Source organism: Mus caroli, unplaced genomic scaffold, assembly GCF_978045245.1.
Source record: "Mus caroli unplaced genomic scaffold, Mus_caroli_1 scaffold_8, whole genome shotgun sequence".
In the NCBI taxonomy this organism is placed as follows: domain Eukaryota; kingdom Metazoa; phylum Chordata; class Mammalia; order Rodentia; family Muridae; genus Mus; species Mus caroli.
In genome coordinates this window covers 103,080,453-103,101,727 of record NW_028227263.1, presented here as the reverse complement: position 1 = coordinate 103,101,727, position 21,275 = coordinate 103,080,453, and the positions used below count along the sequence as shown (strand labels likewise).

Below are 21,275 nucleotides of genomic sequence, written 5' to 3'. Positions count from 1 at the left end.
GCACCTGGGACAAATTCCTGGGGCACAGCCTGCTTGTCTAACCTCGGCACCTTTGTTCTTAGGACAATTACTTTTAAAATAATCCAAACTTCTGTTGGGAGCTATTAAGACAACTCTTGATCTCTGAATTGGGCCTCTCCCCCCCCAAGAAGAAAAGGGGGTCAAAAGCGGGCCACCAACACACCAATTCCCAGAATGTTCCAGCCCTAAGCCATCGCCGATGTCCTGACCACACCCTGATACCACTAAGTTCCTGCTTCCCCGTGTAGCTGCCAAAAGAAAGAATTTCTATTGCTCCCCCTCCCATAAGTACTTCTCCTTTTGCTTGTATTGCCCTACCCCTCCCACTGATAAGTATCTGTACTTCCCCTTTTGCCTGTGCATTAAAGCCTTGGGCCTTTCTGAATACATTTGGGGCTTTGATGCATTCCAGAACGGTTTCCGTGTCATTACTCGCACAAGGCCCTCGCCCCTCTCTACCCCCATTTGGTTCTTAGGAGGAGGTCCCCTCGAGACCCTCGAATAACTGGACCTGCTGGACGGGTCAAAATTCCACATTTAAAACATGCATTATTCCCTCGTTTCTGAGAGAACATTGCTTGTACGTGGGTCCCCTGAAAAATCGCTAAAGACGGCCTGATGTCTGCGCAAAGATGGACATATCCCACCGAATCTGTCTGTCCCTTATGCGGTTGAATCGAAGCTCGGCACATTGCATTAGCATTCTCATAAGCCAATTGCATGCATAATGAAAGGACTTCCCGTGTCCGACTTTCCCAGGATTCTACTAGCTGAAATCAAAAGCCTGTCCACAAAGTTTTGATACGGCTCATCAGAACTCTGCCAAATGCTAGCTAAACTTGCATCAATATCTCCTTTGACTGGCAACCATCCCCAAGCACAGCGTGCAGCTGCCGCAATTTGCGTGTACACTGCAACGGGAAAATCAATCTGATTTGTCTGTCCCTCATATGGACCCTCTCCTAAAAGCATGTTTCTATCCCAGTCTAATTTTCCAGCCTGAGCATTTAAAGTGGCAGTTTTCTTACTGGCATCTCGCCATTCAGAATCCCAAAGCAAAAAATCTCCTCCTGACAGGGTAGCCTTACAAAGTCTTCCAATCTGAGGGAGTTAAGTGTGACTCCACGACTATAACCAGTAACGCTTGAGTAAATGGGGCTGAAGGGCCATATTGCATAACAGCCGTTTTTAACTCTTTTATCAACTTGAAATCCAAAGTCTGGTAATGTCTGGCCCTAGTATCTTGCTGATCAACTACCTCTACCACAGGAAAGGCTGGCGTATCAGACATATTTTGTCCTCTCCCACGAGCCTGACTCACAGCTCTTTCTAGCGGCACCTGGTGAACTACAGAAGAGTTACTCTTCCCCACTTCTGACATCCATTTTAGCTCCCGAAGTTCATTTGTCAGCTTCTGAAGTCTAATTCCAAACTCTAATTTGCTTAGTCTCATGTCCCCATGAGTAGCATCTCCCGAGGTGGGGACCATAGGTGGAGCGGGAGACTCGCGAGAAAACCAATTCTCATCAAAATAATGGGCAGCTCCTCTATCTGAGTGATTTTTGTTAGAAATCAGTTCATCATCAGAGTTTCCACATTTATCAATTTTAGAGTTAAGAAGACCCTTTTCTGAGAAAGCCTTCTCCGATAGGCACTCTTCCTGAGATTCTGCAAGCTCTGCCTGGGTACAATTTAACCCTGGAGAAGTGGCATCTTTTATAGCATCATTTACAAGCGCCCAGAGGCCTAAGGTAAAATTGTCTGCCTGAATGATTTTCAAGGCCTCACTAACTTTCTCCCAGGTTCCCCAGTCTACTGTTTCTTCTTCCTTGAACCATGGGCAACAGCTATCTATCCTACCTAAAAAAATTCTTACCAATTGTACTTCGAGCCTTACTCCTCTGGCCTGAAACAGCTCCTGAAAACTAAGGACAACCGCCTGATCCATAACTTTAAACCCTACCTTCTCCAGCCTGAAACAGCTCCTAAAAGCTGCTGATTCCAGTTTCTAGTTCCGATTAATACACTGCTGACCAAAGCAGAACCAGCGTTGGGTTAGCACCAATTCAAGCTTAGTTCGTATCCTACCGCACCCTCAGCAACACTTTTTTAAAAATGAAATTTTAAGCTAGCGCTAGCATATGTACTTATTCGTTGCTCCGGTGCCGCATATGAAGACCATTTGCTTTTCCTGTGGAGCTCCACACGGACAGCATTCTCTCAGAGTCCTTCTGCCATTCTTCAGGTCCCTGTTCTGGCGCCAAACTGTTGCGGACCGACCAGCAGCTCGCAAGGAACAATACAACTGAGATGGCAGCTCGAGCTGAAATAAAGGAACTAGACAAACAGGAAAAAGAACGGAGCTAAGTCAATCGTGTTCTGATCAAAGCTCAATTTTACTAATCCATGCACTGAGTTATGAAGCAGGGGGAAGGGGTTAATTCCCGCCAAATAATCCTGGGGTCCAGTTGCAGGATGACCACGTGTGTGGCTCCCGAACAGCAAGGTGGCAGGCTCCAGCAGTGGGCGTGGCAGAACGATTGAGCAGCAGGCAGAGTAAAACCTGAGCAAACAAGTTTCAGGCTGAGGGGGTTGGGGAGGTTACAACTTGTCCTGTAGGAAAAAGAACAGTGTAGTTTTCAGAAGAACTTGAGCACAGAGGCCTAGGACTCAGAAGAGAACTAGATGGTCAACTGATCACCAGCTCCTCACTTACCCTGGATTCAGGCTGACCTGGCCTTCTTGGAGTTTACAGGGCACACATGAATACACCCAGGTCAAACATGCAAACTGCCATGAGAGGTGAAATAGTCTAGATGCTTAACAAGAGGGGGTGGGTCTGAAACCTGCAACAGTAAGTAGGTGTAAAAGGATGGGTATTTCCCTTCTCTGTACCAGAACCCGTGCTGAATTCTTGATGTTTTAACATTTGAGACAAAGTCTCCCTGTGTAGTTTCACTGGCCTGAGTACACTATGTGCACAGTCTAACCTGGACCTCACCAAGATCCACCAGCCCCTGACTCCTAAGTTCTGGGATCAAAGGTGTGCACCCAAATATGCAGCTGCCAAACTGAACCCTTGATGAGGCTCCCGGAGGAAAGTGGTATTTTCTGGTTGCTATTTCTTGAGAAAGGATCTCACATGGTCCAGGCTGGGATAACCTCAATATGTAGCTCAGAATCTACAAAATGAGGAAGTGAAAGGTCATTGTTATCCCAACTCTATTCAGGCTGGGTGACCCTCCCCTGGAATAGCCTGAATTTTCATACTTTTGAATAAAAGAGTGATCAGGCCATGGTAATGTGCACAATAACTTCTATTTGTTTATTTTATTTTATTTTATTTCATTTTATTTTATTTTATTAAATTTTATTTTATTACTTTGTTTTCAGACAGCTCTATATTTTACCCTGACTGTCTTGAAAGTCACTATGTAGACTAGGCTGGTCTCCATCACAGAATACTAGAGCCTAAAATCACACAGATCCATCTGGCTCTGGCTTCAAAGTGCTGGTATTAAAGGTGTGAACCACTACACCCCACTCCCAAACTTCTCATAGGAAAATAAAATCAGTGACACAGAGTTCAAAGTCCAAAAAGGCAAGAATTTTGGCATTTTCAAAAACAGGATTTGTATCTACAGGGAACTGGCAGCCGTCTCAGCTATCACTAGTGAAAAATTGTGTTCTAACTGCAACTTTCTGGGGATAATCTTGGTCTTGAGGTACAGGAACTTCCTTAGAGCTGTGGGTTGGGCATCACTTGCTCCTCCATCTGCCTTTCACACCAACTCACCATTGCCCCTGACCTTGCCCTCTGGCTAAGGTCCCCGGAACTCCAACAGCTCCAGGAACAGCATGACCTGCCCCACCCAATCTCCTCCCTGGGAAGGTATCCAGGGTGACCTAGGGCCTATTGTACAGAGGGTGCAACAGGGCCCTCCACTCCCACAGCCAGGAGGGTAGAAGCAGGGAGTCCAAATCTGTAAGCAAGGACAGTGCTTTGTCAGCATCTGGGTGGCAACAGGACAGGGGAGGGGCTGTGGGGAGAATGAGGGTTTTTAAAGTCTCCTGAGGATCCTCAACAGCTGCCTGCAGCTCCTGGACACCTGTTACCATGTGGTTCCTGATCCTGTTCCTTGCCCTGTCCCTAGGAGGGATTGGTGAGATGAGGGAAAGGGAGGGGTCACAGCCCTGACTCTCCTGCTGCCTCTGGCCCTGGCCATCCCTTTCCCCGCTTTCCTCACTCCAGCTACATCACGAAGCAACACCTGCTCCTCCTTCTCTGCCCTGCACAGTGCCAGGTCCCTCACAGTCCTTGCTCACAGAACAGACTCCTGTCCACTCCCACTTTCCAGAACTTTCTCCTCTTTCTTAGACACCTGACCATCTCTGAGCTTCTCCAGTCTTTCTAAGGAACCCAACCTCTTACCAAACTTAGAACATCGGATTTCCCTACAGTACATTGTTTTTCGTAGAGCCTCATAGCCCAAACCTTGAATCAGAAGCTTGCCTAAATCCCACACTAGAACCTTAGGCTGTCCAGCAGCTGCCAGCCTTCGTCTGTGTTTGCCACCTGATGACAATTGATTTCCCCATCTTCCCAAGAAGCTCAGGTTCTACCAAAACATCCTCATCTCAAATGGGCTTATAAGGTCAGATGGGTTCCCCCTCCCTTTCTGGTGTGGAGAGAATGCCCAGGTCACTTCTCACCAGCCTTTTGATTTAGTCTCATTTTTGGACAAGGGGTCAGTTGGCAGACACCAGACTTGAACAAGTATCTTCCTCAATCACTCACAACATTGGCAGGGTCTCTCACTGAATGGAGACTTCTGTTTAGGCTAAAATGGCTGTCCAGCAAAACTCAAGGGAATCCTCCTGTTTCTACCTAACCAGCTCTGGGGTTACAGGCACACAGCATCACACCTGACATTTTTCCTGTTTTCTGGATGGTTCAGCTCAGGTCCTAATGCTTGCATGAACAATTGAGTAGCAACCAAGCCATCTCCAGCCCAGCTCTTGGGAATAAGTTCTGAGTTAGTGTCTCACGATGTAGCCCAGGCCTGTATTCAGTCCATGGCAATCCCTCTGCCTCAGCCTGCTGTGTACTGAGGTTACAGAGAAGTGCAGCTATGCATGGCTTGCCAAGATTTCCTCTGTTCCCAAATGCTGTGCCTTGGCCTGCTCTTCCCCCTCATGCCTCACTCCCTGAGCTGCAGGCTCCTGTCCTATCTCATCAGAGCCCCAATGCAAAGCTCTACTTCCCACTCTGTGCAGCACACCCCTGAGACCTCAATGCCTAACCCATGTACCTCACATAATTGGGTCCTCCTCTCTGCCTCCCAGTGGCCTGACTTGATCTAACTGTTTCTACTTCTGCCCAGAGGCTTTAATTCCTTTTCCACTCCTGTCTTGGGGCTGCCTCCAAGAGAACCCTGATCCTATCCAATACTCAGACCACTTGCCCACCTGCACAGGAGCAGAGCCTTTTCCTCACGGACCCCCAGAATTTCTTTCTCTCACTGCTTGTCCCAACTCAAAATCCTTTCTTAGGGAGCCCCACCCCTCTTAGATGTCATCTCCACCTCAGACCCTAACAGGAGCCCAAGCCTTAGCTGTAACCCTGCTCCTTTTACTTGGAAATTCCTCAATATCTCCATCCCAGCTGCCACTTCATGCCCAATCCAAGAAACCCCAAATCAACCCCAAGCTCCCTTTCCTGGATTCATTTATTCATTCAAATCTAGTTTTCTGAGGCCTGACCTTTCAAGAATTCCCAAAACCCATCCAAGGTCGTGACTTCTTCTCAAGCCTTGAAGACTCTAAATTCCATACCAGAGAATTTCATTCTCATTGGACTAAGATTGAAGCTTACCCTTAACCTGAAACTCTAACCTGGCCTGACATTATACCTGATCCCTGATTCAAGAGTTCTTTCTATACCCACAGCATAGATCTCCCTATCCAGGACCAGAGATATATAGGTCCCTTCCCTAGATCCCCTGGCCATTACCCCTGATCCCAGCAGTGCTTAACTGTGTCCATCAAGGGTTGATCTCCTTACATGTGCCAATTCTCCTCTCCCCCATTCCTCCTGTTGCAGATGCTGAACCTCCTGTCCAGTCTCGAATAGTTGGAGGATTTAAATGTGAGAAGAATTCCCAACCCTGGCATGTGGCTGTTTTCCGCTACAACAAATATATATGCGGAGGAGTCCTATTGGACCCCAACTGGGTTCTCACAGCTGCCCACTGCTATGTCAAGTGAGTAAGGGTGGAGACATGAAAGCAGGGTGGCAGCCAGAGAACATGACTCCAGGCCAGGCTGGGATACTGAAGGACAGTGGGGTGGGACTGACAGAAAATCTATCCATGACCTCCTGGGTCTCTCTTTACTCCACCCTCCAGGTTTGCATTCAGAGTCCTATTTCTTTCTTTTCTGTCTTTTTATCTCTGTCTCCTGTCTGTATTCAAGACTGAGTGTCTCCATGGTCATCTGTCACTGTGTGTCTCTGCCTTGGGACACTAGACACACCTTTCTGGTTCTGGGTCTCATGTGTTCTCTTATATCACTACAGACTATAATGGGGAAAAGACCTAAAGGGTCCCTGAGGATAGAGAGTGATGTCACTGAAGGTAGGTTGTGAGAAGACCTCACTCTCCTCAGAGCAGCTCTGCCTTTAGGACCTTCTGTCCACTCTAGGACACACAGAGAAGGGCTGGTCAGAACTGGAGCTGGGTGAGGTAACTAAGTACAGAGAGAGCTGGATGCTGGGGAGGGAGCAGAGAGCTCAGACCTTGGGCTGCAGGCCAGGCCTTACCTGCTGGGAAAGTTCAGCCCTGTCCTAGCTGCACCTGAGCAGCTCTTAGGCCTACCCCTCCTCCCTGCCCCCTCTTCCTTTGTCTTCCCTTCCTGTCTCTGTCTCTTTCAGCCTCTCTGACTCCTTATGTATGTATGTATGTATGTATGTGCCCTTCTGTCTCTCTGTTTGTGTTTCTGTGTGTGTGTGTGTGTGTGTGTGTGTGTGTGTGGTGTGTGTGTGTGTGTGTATCTTTCTGTTTCTGTGTGTTTTAGTCCCTGACTCTCTTTTCCTTCCTCCCTTCCTCCTCCCCCTCTTCTGACTCTGACCAATCACCCTGATTCTGTCTTCTCATTCCCTGCATTTCCTTCCATTGCCACCAGCCAGCATAATGTTTGGCTGGGCAAAAACAAGCTATTCCAACGTGAACCCTCTGCTCAGCACCGATTTGTCAGCAAAAGCTTCCCCCACCCTGACTACAACATGAGCCTCCTGAATGATGGCATCCCACAACCTGAGGACAAGAGCAATGACCTGATGCTGCTCCGTCTCAGCGAGCCAGCTAACATCACAGATGCTGTGAAGCCCATCGCCCTGCCCACTGAGGATCCCAAGCTGGGTAGCACATGCCTAGCCTCAGGCTGGGGCAGCATTACACCCACGAAATGTGAGTCTGGTCCAAGGAGACAGCGTGTTGTGGGGGAGGGGCAGAGAAAACTGGACTGGGCCCTGCTTACCACCCACTTTCTCCCTGATCCACAGGGCAAAAGCCAAATGACCTTCATTGTGTGTTCATTAAGCTCTTGCCCAATGAGAATTGTGCCAAACCCTACCTACATAAAGTCACAGATGTCATGCTGTGTGCAGGAGAGATGGGTGGAGGCAAAGACACTTGTGCGGTAAGACAGACCCTGTCTGCAATGAGGTGAAGGGCTGAGAGAACTGAGGTTCTGTGTTCCCACTTCAACACCCTGACTAGGCAGGCTCTTTGCATCCTTCCCTAGGGAAGGGATGTGCCCTGGGAGGGGAGGATCCTGTAGGTGGTACGATTTCTCCTCTGTGACTTCACTTAGGGGATGGTCCTGTGAGGCCCTCACCACAACCCAATGTCCTCATAAGATCTGACCTCCCAAGAGCTGGAATCTCTCACCTATTGAACAGAGCTGCCTCTTAAGAGACACTGTGTTCCTCCCTGGGAGTCAGTTCCAGGTTGTCAAGTAGAACCCAACTGCCAGGTGCTTCCTTACCCCTGTCTCTGTCCTTCTTTCAGGGTGACTCAGGAGGCCCACTGATCTGTGATGGTGTTCTCCACGGTATCACAGCATGGGGTCCTGTCCCATGCGGTAAACCCAATGAGCCGGCCATCTACACCAAACTTATTAAGTTTACCTCCTGGATAAAAGACACTATGGCAAAAAACCCCTGAGTGTCACATTATCTGCTGTTCTCAGTAAAATGCACCATGCAACAAATGAGTTCAAGGTCTGACATTCTCTGTCCTACTGGAGTGGGGTACCAAATCAAGGATCCCTCAGCTAAGGTCTGGACTTCCAAAGTAGATCAGCAAGGGACATATGTACATGTACTGTTGGCTGACAGGATGGGGTTGAGACAAATGCAGACAAAAGGCTCAGACCAACTCAGGGATGCCATATGTGTCTCCTATGGCAAGAAAAATGTTCAAATCACACAGGAAAAGATAAGAGACTTCAGAATGATTGACTCCAGCTAGGCCTGACCCTATACTGGAAGCAGAAGAGATGATAAACAGTCAGACACTGAGAATTCAGACTGCCAAACTGGGTTTTTTGAGCTGGGCTGGGGTTTTATGTTAATGAAGCCTTGACTCGATGGAGAAGAGTCTGTCCACAGAAGGGCAAAGACTGCCCCAAAGGCTAGACTACAGTGTCTCAACCAGGTGACATTGGAGGGTATTTCTTTGGTAGGGCTGGACCAAAGGATGAAGAGTGACTTAGAACCATGTCCTGTGGGACAGAGAATCACCCATCTTGGGAAATGGACCACACTGCTGCTGCTGCTGCACAGGACCACAAAACACTGTCTGTTTAGAGGGACAAGTCACAGCTAAGAGTATCAGAGAACTTTGGGAGAAGGGTCCCTGCCGATAGTCAGAAAGGAGTAGGCCTTAGAGAGTGGAACTGGTCTTGCCACCTGTGTGCTGAGGGTGCTATCTGCTCTCAGGGGAAGTATGGGACATCAAGGGAGGTCTGATGGAAACTGAGCCACAGGGACAGAGGTTGATACATCTGGCTGCGGGAACTCATCAGTGTCCTGAGAAGATGACAAGTCCCTCTGTTGGAGAGTTCCATGGTAGTACACAAAGCTGTTTACAACAGACAACCTGTGGGCAGGCTCCAAGTTCCTGTCCAAAATGGACTGCTGCTGCAACTGCAATGAGTGGTGTCTCGAGGCCCAATGGAAGTAGCTGAGCCTCTGCTCCATGGAAGGCAAACTGTAGCTCCACATTAGCACTTGGTTGATGAAGGACAAAGTTCCTCTGGGAAGGGACCCCATGAGCACTTGACTCAGAGCCCTACCCCAAACCTTAACTGAGCCCTGGGGGCTGACCCCCTTTCCTGGACTCTGCCTCTGCCCAGCCCAGGCACTGCCCTTCCATCCAAGGCCCGGACCTCACCTAGCCACAGCATCAAGACACTGGCACACCAGCACAGGTAGAAGGCCAGCTGGTAGGAAACCTGTGGCCTCAGGCACAGCCTATTGCAGTTGACCACACACAGAGTCAGGCTCAGGAGAATAAGGAGCCCTGTACTGGGGTGGGGCCAGAGAAGGACAGAAGTCTAGACAGGAACACCACCACACCCAAAAGGGAAGAGACAGAGAAAAACTCCCTGACCTGCCAAAAGTACACACAAACACACACACACACACACCACAAATGGATACATACTCAGAGTGGAAAGGATAATGGGGGACAAGTCCATCAGTCACAATAGTAGGCAGATTTTAATCACAGCTAGTTATGGTGCTGAGGCAAGAGAATGGCATGATCAAAGCCAGCATGGACTACAGAGTGTGTCCAAAGCCAGCCTGGGATACAGAGAAAGCCCAAGAAAGACACAGAGACACCCCTCTCCCTAGGAGCACAGAACTGGAAATCTAGCCACACCTCTGGGTAGGAGGAGGCTCTGGGGTTGGGTGGAGGATCACAGTCACCCTTTCCTTTGCCATAACTTACCGATGCCAATGCTAAGGAAACTGAAGACGAAGTCTATCTTGTTCAGGTGTCAGCAGACTGGTCGAAAGGAGAGGAACATGGTGGGCAGGAGGATGAGGCATAGTGCCAGGGCCAGAAATATGAAGCCCATACTGCCAGGGCCAGATATATGAAGCCCTTGCTCATGTGAATGTAAACTGGGGAAGGAAGTTGGAGAGATAACTACAGTTGAAGGAAGGTAAAATATTGTAAATTGTGAGTTGTTTAAGAGCCCACTGCCCAGGACTGGGACTGGGAACAAAGCGAACAGCCCCCAGGCCTGCCAGGGCAGGGCTGTTGTTAAGGCATTCCTAAAAATATCTTAACTGTGAAGATGAAAAGAATTCAAGGAAGCTGGCAAGGCTATCTTGTCTGAGTCCCCACCATCTGGCCGGAACCTCCCCTCTGTCTATTGCCCCTTGGCACCAGGTAAAAGTCATACATCAACTGGTTGCTATGTGAACAAAGATAAGCCCCCAGCCCACAGGAACAAAGTCCTGTTGCTCTGTAATCCTTCTGTTAATGTTTGAAGAAGCCAATAGTGTGTCGCTATGCTGAATTCCACACCCCTAAGCCCCTTACCCCATAAAAACTCCTAGCTTTCGAGCCTCGTGGCCGATATCCGTTATCTCCTGTGTGGGATGCATGTCGGTCCGGAGCTCCGTAATTAATCGTCCTCATGTAATTACAGCAAGAGATGGTCCTTCATGATTTTTTGGGTGCACGCCAAATCAGGAATGGGGTGTGGGTTTCCCCACTAGGTCTAACACAGTCACTCCCAATTCTCTCTCTTTCTCTCTCTCTCCCTCTCTCTCTCTCTCTCTCTCTCTCTCTCTCTCTCTCCCTAACACTCCTTTTTTTCTCTTCCTCTCTCTCTCCCTCTCTCTCTCTCTCTCCCTAACAATCCCTTTTTCTCTTTCTCTCTCTCTCTCTCTCTCTCTCTCTCTCTCTCTCTCTCTCTCTCTCTCTCTCTCCTTCCTCTCACACCATGAGAAGCTCAACCTAGGTACTCCAGCAGCTGAGGATGAGTGTCTTTTCATGTTCTACCTGAGCAGTTAGAGGCACATAGATCTTCTCTGTCTCCAAAAACAAGGTAAAAGCAGTCGATGGGTCCTGGTGTTGTGTCATAGTTGGCAGAATGCTTGTCTAGCTGTGAGCATCCTGCATTTGATCCTCAGCACTGTGCTGAGCTGATTCTGCAGCACATGCTGTGATCCCTCCACTTGGGAGGATGATCAGAAAATCATGGTTATCCACATTAAGCTATAGGCCAGCTTGGGTTACATAAACCTGTCACAAACAAGGCAGAGGAAGGGAATGTAGCTGTCTAGAATCCATCTCACAAGGAGGGGCAGGAAATGGTTCAGAGGTACAGCACTGGCCTAGAGTTCTCCAATGAGGTTCTTCTGGTTCTTCACCTTAGTGATAGAGACCCTGTGGCCTGTGTGTGTAAGGTTCAGGGTTCAGCCTTCAACAACACCCTTCCCCACACACACAAAAAAAAAAAAAAAGAAAAAGAAAAAGAAAAGAAAAGAAAGAAGAAAAAAATCATCTCGACTCACAATACCAAAATCACTACCTAGAAATTCAAAAATAACTCTACTGCCACTCATAGAGCTACCCACCATCAATGATGCACCCACTCTGATCCCTAACCAACTCCCCAAGAAAGACTACTGGGAGAGAGCCAGTGGTTCTCCCCCACAGTCACCCTTTCCACCCAATTGAAGGAACTCCAGTCGACATATTCACTGACCAGTGAATTGTCCAACATTGGCACACTTATGCTCCCTCAGTTAATCCAGAGTCCAATGAAGCCAGTGTATGCATGGTGCACACAGGGAATCCGCACATCCATTAAGTTGAACACCAACAAAATTGCCAGGAAGATGGACCTGTGAGACCAGCCATGTAGAACAATATTTTAGCCCTCCACCCAGGAACAGAGCAGGTCAGCTGGGGAGGGAGAAGGTTCTCAGGACCTGGATCATTTCTCCACTCTCTGTCAAGGCATACAAACCTTCATCCCCTTCCTCATTTCCATTTCCCCCTCTCATCTACAACCAGTTCCCTGGGGAAGCTTTTTGCAGACTGTACTGGCTTTTTTTGTGTCAACTTGACACAGCTGGAGTTATCACAGAGAAAGGAGCTTCAGTTGAGGAAATGCCTCCATGAGATCCAACTGTAAGGCATTTTCTCAATTAGTGATCAAGGGGGAAAGGCCCCTCTTGTGGGTGGGACCATCCCTGGGCTGGTAGTCTTGGTTCTATAAGAGAGTAGGCTGAGTAAGCCAGGGCAGGCAAGCCAGTAAAGAACATCCCTCCATGGCCTCTGCATCAGCTCCTGCTCCCTGACCTGTTTGAGTTCCAGTCCTGACTTCCTTTGGTGATGAACAGCAGCATGGAAGTGTAAGCCGAATAAACCCTTTCCTCCCCAACTTGCTTCTTGGTCATGATGTTTGTGCAGGAATAGAAACCCTGACTAAGACAAATTGGTACCAGCAGAGTGGGGTATTCCTGTGACAACCTGACCATGTTTTGGGGAGGACTGTGGAAGGACTTTGGAACTTTGGGCTTAAAGATCCATTCGTTGTTAAGAGCTCTGTCAGATGTTGTGTAGGAGCTTGGAAGATAATGCTGAGAACAGTGCAGAAGATGGAGGCCTGGTTTGTGAAATTTCAGAGGGAAAATTAAAGACTCTCTTCAGGGCCATTGCTGTTTTTATTGTGAAGATTTTGTAGTTCTGGTTAGCTGGGGCTGAAGAATCAGCTGTGATTAACAAGATACCAGAACTACTAAAGCAAAAACTTTGCATTACTGGGACTATTGATGCTGGTTAGCTGGAGCTAAGAAATTAGCGGTGATTAAGAAGAGACCAGCATCGTTGAGGTGACATCTTCTGGGAAGTGTTTTCTGAAAGCACAAAGAGGCTGTGTTCCAGAGATAGGCAAGGTTGTACTCCTTCTGCAGTGGGACTTGGTAATGTGTAAGGGTCACCCAGGTGGTACTGGTTTTGAAGGCATGAAGGGGTCACGCAGAGTAGCTGAGGCTCGGCACTGTGAGAGGCCATGGAAGGCCATTGGTGAAGGTGCAGCCCCAGTTGTAATTGAAGGCCCAGGACTGAAGGGGTCATGAAGTGTTTTGGAGATGCCAGTATCACGAGATGACCAGCAAGAGCAGCAGCAGCAGTGGAGTACAGGCATCTGGAGCCCAGAGGATGACGTGTGTGCTACAAAGGGCATGGCTGGAGAAGTGACCCAAGCCCTTGGAGGAGCCCAGAAGATCGTGAGTTGGATCCCAGACGTTGGACAGTTGGAGATTGATTTTTGCTTTGATTGTGACTGTGCCCTGATATTTTCCCTCTTGAAGGAAGAAACTGTTTTAGTGGAGCCCACAGTTAAGAGACTTTTAATTGTAAAAAGACTTTGGATTTTAAAAGAGATGGATATTTTAAAGAGATTGAAATTTTAAGAATCTGTAAACACTGTGGGACTTTTAAAGTTATTTAGATCTTGGGGATGAATAAGAATGTAAGGGTTGAGGCTTACTAGTGATGTGTTTGTGTGTCAAGTTGACAAGGGGTCAATTGTACTGGCTTTTTTTGTGTCAACTTGACACAGCTGGAGTTATCACAGAGAAAGGAGCTTCAGTTGAGGAAATGCCTCCATGAGATCCAACTGTAAGGCATTTTCTCAATTAGTGATCAAGGGGGAAAGGCCCCTCTTGTGGGTGGGACCATCCCTGGGCTGGTAGTCTTGGTTCTATAAGAGAGTAGGCTGAGTAAGCCAGGGCAGGCAAGCCAGTAAAGAACATCCCTCCATGGCCTCTGCATCAGCTCCTGCTCCCTGACCTGTTTGAGTTCCAGTCCTGACTTCCTTTGGTAATGAACAGCAGCATGGAAGTGTAAGCCGAATAAACCCTTTCCTCCCCAACTTGCTTCTTGGTCATGATGTTTGTGCAGGAATAGAAACCCTGACTAAGACACAGACCATCTCCAGCAACACTTCTACTCTTTCAGTTCTCATGCACTGGCCTCTTCTGATGTAGTACATCTTTCAAACACTCCAGTGCTGTGCATTCTCCAGTGAAAGTCTGCTTGACAGGCCAAGAGGCCTGGAAGCACTCACAAGGCAAAGAGTTTCAAGGAAACTCAACCTCCTGGAACCTTGGCATTCTCGTAACCGGTATACTCATACCCTATCCCTGCATTAGTCTGATGTATGGATCTACACGCTCTCTTTTAGTATTCTTTTATTATAAGTGCCTTTAAAGATTGGATTCTGACATAGCTAAACCTTCGCCAGTGTTGCAACATCCCAGAAAATCCTTGAAGCCAACAAACTTGGAATTCAGTAGGAATTCAGTAACATTCAAATTTACTCTAGTAGTGACACTGAAACTAATTAGGCATTACAAAGAACGGAGCTGGAATAGCTCAAAGCTTGTCTGCAGAGTGATTACTTAGTACAGTAGGCTGTCTCACGCAAACAAGGGAATACACAGTGGCCTAGCAAACAGGTAGGTTTACCATGAAAGAGTTAGGGAATCTCCCTGAGACAGGTTTCTTCACTAGCCCAAAAGAAACAGCATAATCAGGCATTTACTAAGAACCCCAGGTGTTGGGCTTAACAATAAACTAGCATTACACCTGGCTCCCTTCTTAGTGGAAGTGGCCTGGTCCCCACCTTCTTTTGATGTATACTTTCCTGTTGTATTGTGTCACTGTAACTCGGCGGATGTATCTTGCCTGGTTTCTTGTCCCTCTTCTGTATTAAAAAGTATGATCTTGACTTGAAAAATTATATGCAGATTCTACACAATCTCTCGTGTTGATCTGTCTGTCATTCATTTGCCGACTCCTTGTCCACCTGCAACCAGAGATCGATTCTATGCAGACAGGGACCAAAAGGTTCTGCTGCACACCAGCATGATTATGTATCCTTGACAACATACATAAAAGATTGAGTGCATGAATGAACTCACAAGTGGATGAATGCATGCTTCCTCTCTTGTCCTTTAGAGCAAAGAACAGTGTAGTTTTCAGAAGAACTTGGGCACAGAGGACAAGGACTCAGAGGAGAACTAGGTAGCCAATTGATCACCTCAGTTGCCTATTTTAGGACTAGCTTGGCCATCTTGAAGCTTACAGGGCACACATGAATACACCCAGGTAACATGTGCTAACTACCATGAGAACTGAAATAGTCTAGATGCTCAATGAGAGGGGATTGGTGTGAAACCTGCAACAGTAAGTAGGTGTACAAGGCTAGGTATTTCTCCTTCTCTGTACCAGAACCCATGCTGAATTCTTGATGTTTTAACTTTTGAGACAAAGTCTCCCTATGTTGTTTCACTGGCCTGAATACACTATGTGCACAATCTAACCTGGACCTCACCAAGATCTACCAGCCCCTAACACCTAAGTTCTGGGATCAAAGGTGTGCACCAAAATATGTAGCCACCAAGCTTAACCCTGAAGCTTCTGGAGGTAAGTGACATTTTCTGGTTGCTGTTTCTTGAGAAAGGGTCTCAAATAAGCCGGGCTGCTCTACCCTCAAAATGTAGCTCAGGATCTAGGAAATGAGGTAGAGAAAGGTCATTGTTATCCCAACACAGTTCAGGGTGGGTGACACTACCCTGGAATAACCTGAATTTTCATACTTTTGAATAAAAGAGTGATCAGGCCATGGTAATGTGCACCATAACTTCTATTCATTATATTTTTGGTTTGTTTTGAGAAAGCTCTACATATTACCCTGACTGTCTTGAAAGTCACTTGTAGACTAGATTGGTCTACATCACAGAATACTAGAGCCTAAAATCACACAGATCCACTTGGCTCTGGCTTCAAAATTCTGATATTAAAGGTGTGAACCACTACACCCAACTCCCAAACTTCTCATAGGAACAATAAAATCAGTTATCCAGGGTTCCAAGTCCAGAAAAGCAAGCATTTTGGCATTCTCAAAAAAAATGATCTGTATCTACAGGGAACTGGAACCCGTTTTGGCTATCACTGGTGAAAAAGTTTTGTTCTAACTGCAACTTTCTGGGGATAATCTAGGTGTTGAGGTACAGGAACTTCCTTAGAACTGGGGGTTGGGTATCACTTGGTCTTCTATCTGCCTTTCAACCCAACTCAACATTGAACCTGACCTTGTCTTCTGGCTAAGGTTCCCAGAACTCAAACAGCTCCAGAAACAGCAGGACCTGCCCCACCCAATCTCATCCCTGGGAAGATATCCAGGATGACCTAGTGCCCACAGGACAGCAGGTGCAACGAGGCCCTCCCCTCCTACATCCAGGAGGGTGCAAGAAGGAAGTACAACTCTGTCAGCAAGAACAGAGCTTTGGTCAGCATCTGGGTGGCAACAGGACAGGGGAGGGACTGTGGAGGAGAATGAGGGTTTTTAAAGTCTCCCTGAGGAGCCTCTACAGCTCCCAGATCACTGCCTGAAGCTCCTGGACACCTGTTACCATGTGGTTCCTGATCCTGTTCCTAGCCCTGTCCCTAGGAGGGATTGGTGAGATGAGGGAATGGGAGGGGTCACAGCCCTGACTCTCCTGCTGCCTTTGGCCCTGGCCATCCCTTTGCCCCTCTCACTCACGCCAACTACATCATGAGCACCACCTGCTCCTCTCTGGCTCTGTACACTGCCAAGTCCCTCACAGTTCTTGCTCCCAGGACAGGCCCCAGTAACCTCCCACTTTCCAGAACTTTCTCCTCTTCCTTAGACAGCTGACCATCTCTGGGCTTCTCCAGTCTTTCTAAGGAACCCAACCTCTTATCGATCTTAGGACATCAGATGTCCCTAGAATTCATTGTTTTTCCTAGAGCCTCATAACAGAGCCCCTGAATCAGGGATTGCCTAAATCTCACACTAGTGTCACTGGCTATTCACCAGCTGCCATCTTTCAGCTGTGTTCTACACATGATGACAACTGGCCCCCCTCTTCTTAGGTTGCCCAATTTCTACCAAAACTATCACTTCTCAAATTGGCTTGTGACAAAAGATGGGTTCTGTTCCTTTGTCCTGTAGGGAAAATGTATATGTACCTTTCCAATGGCTTTTTGGGTTAGTAGGTTTTTGGAGAAGGGGTCAGGTGGTAGATGCCAGAAGTGGACATCAAGTGATCATCATTCGCTCACCACCCTGGGCTGTGTCTCTCACTGTATGGAGTTCCTGTTAGGCTATGATGACTGTGCAGCAAGCCTCAGGGGAATCCTCCTGTTTCCACTTCCCCAGCTCTAGGGTTACAGGCACACAGCATCACACCTGACTTTTCCCCTGGGTTCTAGAAGCTTCAGCACAGGTTCTAACGCTTACATGGCCAATCTTGTAGCAACCAAGCCATGGCTTGCTCATCTCTTGGGAATAAGGTCTGAGTTAGTGTCTCATGATGTAGCCCAGGATTGTCTTCATCCATGGCAATCCATCTGCCTCAGCCTGCTCTGTACTGAGGTTACAGAGAAGTGTGGCTATGCATGGCTTGCCAAGATTTCTTCTGTTCCCAAATGCTGTGCCTTGGCCTGCTCTTCCCCCTCATGCCTCCCTCCCTGCACTGTAGGCTCCTGTCTCCTCTCATTGGAGCCCCACTGCCTAGCTCTAGTTCTTACTCTGTGCAAGACTCCCCAAATACCCCAATGCCTAACCCTATTACCTCACATCAGCTGGGTCCTCCTCTCTGCCTCACATTGGTCTGACTTGATATAATTAAGTTTCCACTCCTGCCCAGGGGCTGCCTCTAAGAGAACCCTGAGCATCTCCAATACCTATATCATTTGTCCACCTCCACAGGAAACAGAGCATGTCTGTCACGGACCCCCAGAATTTCCAACTCTCACTGATCATCCCATCTCAAACTCCTTTATTAGGGAGCCCCACCCCTCTTAGATATCATCTCCACCACAGACATGAACACGAGCAGACACCCTAGACTTGATTGACCCTGCCCCTTTGATCTATCAACCTTCATTCTCTCCCATCCCAACTGGCAACTTCATGCCCAATCCAAGAAACCCCAAATCAACCCCAAGCTCCCTTTCCTGGATTCATTTATTCATTCAAATCCAGTTTACTGAGACCTCACCCTTTCCAGAATTCCCAAAACCCAGCCAAGACCCTGACTTCTTCTCAAGCCTTGGAGACTCTAAATTACAAATCAGAGGATTCTCGTTGGAAAAATGAAATGGAATCTCTCTCTCTCTCTCTCTCTCTCTCTCTCTCTCTCTCTCTCTCTCTCTCTCTCTCTGTCTTCCTCTATCTATCTCATTGCCCTTCCAACCCTTAGTCCAAAACAAAAAGTGGCCTGACATTATGCCCAATTCCTGATTGTAGAGTTATTTCTGTCCTGACAGAATAGATCACCATATACAAGACCAGCCATATAAAAGTCCTTTGCCCAGATCACCTGACAATTTCTCCTGATTAACTGTGTCCCACAACAGTACACCTGTGTATCTGTGCCAAACCTCCCCTCTCCCATTGCCCCTATTGCAGATGCTGCACCTCCTGTCCACTCTCGAATTGTTGGAGGATTTAAATGTGAGAAGAATTCCCAACCCTGGCATGTGGCTGTGTACCGATACACCCAATATTTATGCGGGGGTGTCCTGTTGGATGCCAACTGGGTTCTCACGGCTGCCCACTGCTATGACGAGTGAGTAAGGGTGGAGACAGGAAAGCAGGGTGGCAGCCAGAGATCATGACTCCGGGACTGAAGTACTGGGGTACTGAAGGGCAGGCAGGTGGGACTGGCTGAAAGTCTATCCATGACCTCCTGGGTCTCTCTTTGCTCTTCCCTCCAGGTTTGGGTACCAAGTCCTGTGTCTTGCCTTTCTGTCTTATTGTCTGTCTGTGTCCTGTCTGAATCCACATCTGAGTGTCTCAGTGGTCATCTGTCACTGTGTGTCTCCCCCTTGGGACATCGGTCTGGGTCTGGACCTCATGTGTCCTCTTTTATCACTTCTGACCATGGTGGGAACAAGACCTAAAGGGCCCTTGAGGATAGAACGTGCTGTCCCTGAAGGTAGGCTGTGAGAGAAGTCCTCACTCTCCTCAGAGCAGCTCTGCCTTTAGGACCTTCTGTCCACTCTGAGGACACACAGAGAAGGGCTGGTCAGAACTGGAGCTGGGTGAGGTAACTGAGTACAGAGAGAGCTGGATGCTGGAGAGGGAGGGGAGAGCTCAGACCTTGGGCTGCAGGCCAGGCCTTACCTGCTGGGGTAGTTCAGCCCTGTCCTAGCTGCACCTGAGCAGCTCTCAGACCTGAACCACCTCCCTGCCCCCTCTTCTCTACGTGTGTGTGTGTGTGTTCTCTCTCTCTCTCTCTCTCTCTCTCTCTCTCTCTCTCTCTCTCTCTCTCTCTCTCTCTCTGTCTTCCCATGTTTCTGTCTTTGAGTCTTTCTTCTGCCTCCATCCCTCCTCCCCCCTTTCCCCTGCCCAATCTCTGTGGTTACCTCTCTCAATACCTCCATCTCCTTCCATGCACTCTAGCAACTACAAGGTTTGGCTGGGCAAAAACAACCTATTCAAGGATGAACCATCTGCTCAGCACCGATTTGTCAGCAAAGGCATCCCTCACCCTGGCTTCAACATGAGCCTCATGAGGAACCACATTCGATTTCTTGAATATGACTACAGCAATGACCTGATGCTGCTCCGTCTCAGCGAGCCAGCTGACATCACAGATGCTGTGAAGCCCATCGCCCTGCCCACTGAGGAGCCCAAGCTGGGGAGCACATGCCTAGCCTCAGGCTGGGGCAGCATGACACCCACCAAATGTGAGTCTGGTCCAAGCCACATAGCTGGGTGAGGAGGAGCAGCTGAAAGGACTGAGTGGGGCTCTGATCATCACCCTCTTTCCTCCCCATTCACAGTCCAGTTCACCGATGATCTCTACTGTGTGAACCTCAAGCTCCTGCCTAATGAGGACTGTGCCAAAGCCCACATAGAGAAGGTGACCGACACCATGCTGTGTGCAGGAGAGATGGATGGAGGCAAAGACACTTGCAAGGTGAGACAGCCCCTCCTTACAGTGAGGTGAAGGGCTGAAAGAGGAAACTAAGGTTCTTGGTTCCCACTTCAACACACTGACTAGGCAGGCTTTGCATCCTTCCCTATGGAAGGGATGCGCCCAGGAGGGGTGGTTCCTGTAGCTGGTATTATTTCTTCCCTGTGACTTGTCTTAGGGGACAATTCTGTGAGCCCCTCACCAGAACCCAATGTCCTCGTAAGATCTGGGCTCCCAAGAGCTGTATTCCCTCACCTATTGAACAGAGCTGCCTCTTAGAATCCCTGTATTCCTCCCTTGGGAGTCAGTTTCAGGTTGTCAAGTAGAACCCAACTGAAAGGTCCTTCCTTACTCATGTCCCTGTCTTTCCTTCAGGGTGACTCAGGAGGCCCACTGATCTGTGATGGTGTTCTCCAAGGTATCACATCATGGGGCCATACCCCATGTGGTGAACCTGATATGCCAGGTGTCTACACCAAACTTAATAAGTTTACCTCCTGGATAAAAGACACTATGGCCAAAAACCCCTAAGTATCACACTGTCTGTTCTTAATAAAATCCACCATGCAACAAATGAGTTCAAGGTCTGACATTCTCTGTCCTACTGAAGTATAGTACAAATCATGATTCCCTCAGCTAAGGTCAGGAATTCCAAAGTAGATCAGCAAGGGACAAGTGTACAGGTATTGCTGGCTAAGGGGATGGGATTGAGAAAATGCAGACAAAGGCTCAGATCATGTCAGGGATGGCACAAGAGTTTCCTCTGGCAAGGAAAATGTTCAGATCACAGAGGAAAAAGTTTAAAATGTCAGAAAGTTTAACTCTAGCTATGCTCATCCTACACTAGAAGCAGAAGAGATGATAAACAGTCAGACACAAAGAATTTAGACAGCAAACCAAGTTGTACTAAGGTGGGGAAGCCAGGAAGGAGGCAAGGGTGTTAGGTTAATTAAGCTTTGACTTCCTGGGTAGGAGTCTGTCCACAGAAGGGCAGAGACTAGTCCCAAGGCTAGGCTACACAATGTCTACCTGGGGCCCCTGGAGGGGATGTCTCTGGTAGGGCTGGACCAAAGGATGAAGAGTGACTTAGAACCATGTCCTGTGGGGCAGAGAGTCACCCATCTTGGGTAAAGGGACACACTGTTCCAGCTGCATGGGACCACAAACCAGTGTCTGCTCAGTGGGACATAGCCTCAGTTGAGAGTAC

At 48.1% G+C, this 21,275-nt stretch overlaps 2 protein-coding genes and 1 pseudogene across 4 annotated transcripts; 2 read left to right on the top strand and 1 right to left on the bottom strand.

Moving 5' to 3' along the window:
* The first annotated feature begins 4,120 nt into the window (after window positions 1–4,120).
* Window positions 4,121–8,246, top strand: LOC110298259 (kallikrein 1-related peptidase b24). 2 transcript variants are annotated; one of them, XM_021167397.3, is made up of 5 exons: window positions 4,121–4,184; window positions 6,125–6,284; window positions 7,204–7,487; window positions 7,583–7,719; window positions 8,091–8,246. In XM_021167397.3, the coding sequence occupies exons 1-5, from the start codon at window positions 4,139–4,141 to the stop codon at window positions 8,244–8,246; spliced, it is 783 nt and encodes a 260-aa protein (XP_021023056.1). In that variant the 5' UTR covers window positions 4,121–4,138. The 2 variants fall into 2 exon arrangements, with proteins under 2 accessions (XP_021023056.1, XP_021023054.1); XM_021167395.3 differs by having other exon boundaries at window positions 7,195–7,487.
* Window positions 8,247–9,037: 791 nt separating this feature from the next.
* LOC147003265 (uncharacterized) lies at window positions 9,038–12,112 on the bottom strand (annotated as a pseudogene).
* A 4,420-nt stretch (window positions 12,113–16,532) lies between these two features.
* LOC110298255 (kallikrein 1-related peptidase b3) lies at window positions 16,533–20,599 on the top strand. Of its 2 annotated transcripts, XM_021167391.2 has the most exons (6): window positions 16,533–16,578; window positions 18,556–18,715; window positions 18,795–18,803; window positions 19,552–19,838; window positions 19,935–20,071; window positions 20,444–20,599. In XM_021167391.2, the coding sequence occupies exons 1-6, from the start codon at window positions 16,533–16,535 to the stop codon at window positions 20,597–20,599; spliced, it is 795 nt and encodes a 264-aa protein (XP_021023050.1). The 2 variants fall into 2 exon arrangements, with proteins under 2 accessions (XP_021023050.1, XP_021023049.1); XM_021167390.2 differs by lacking the exon at window positions 18,795–18,803.
* The last annotated feature ends 676 nt before the right edge of the window (window positions 20,600–21,275 follow it).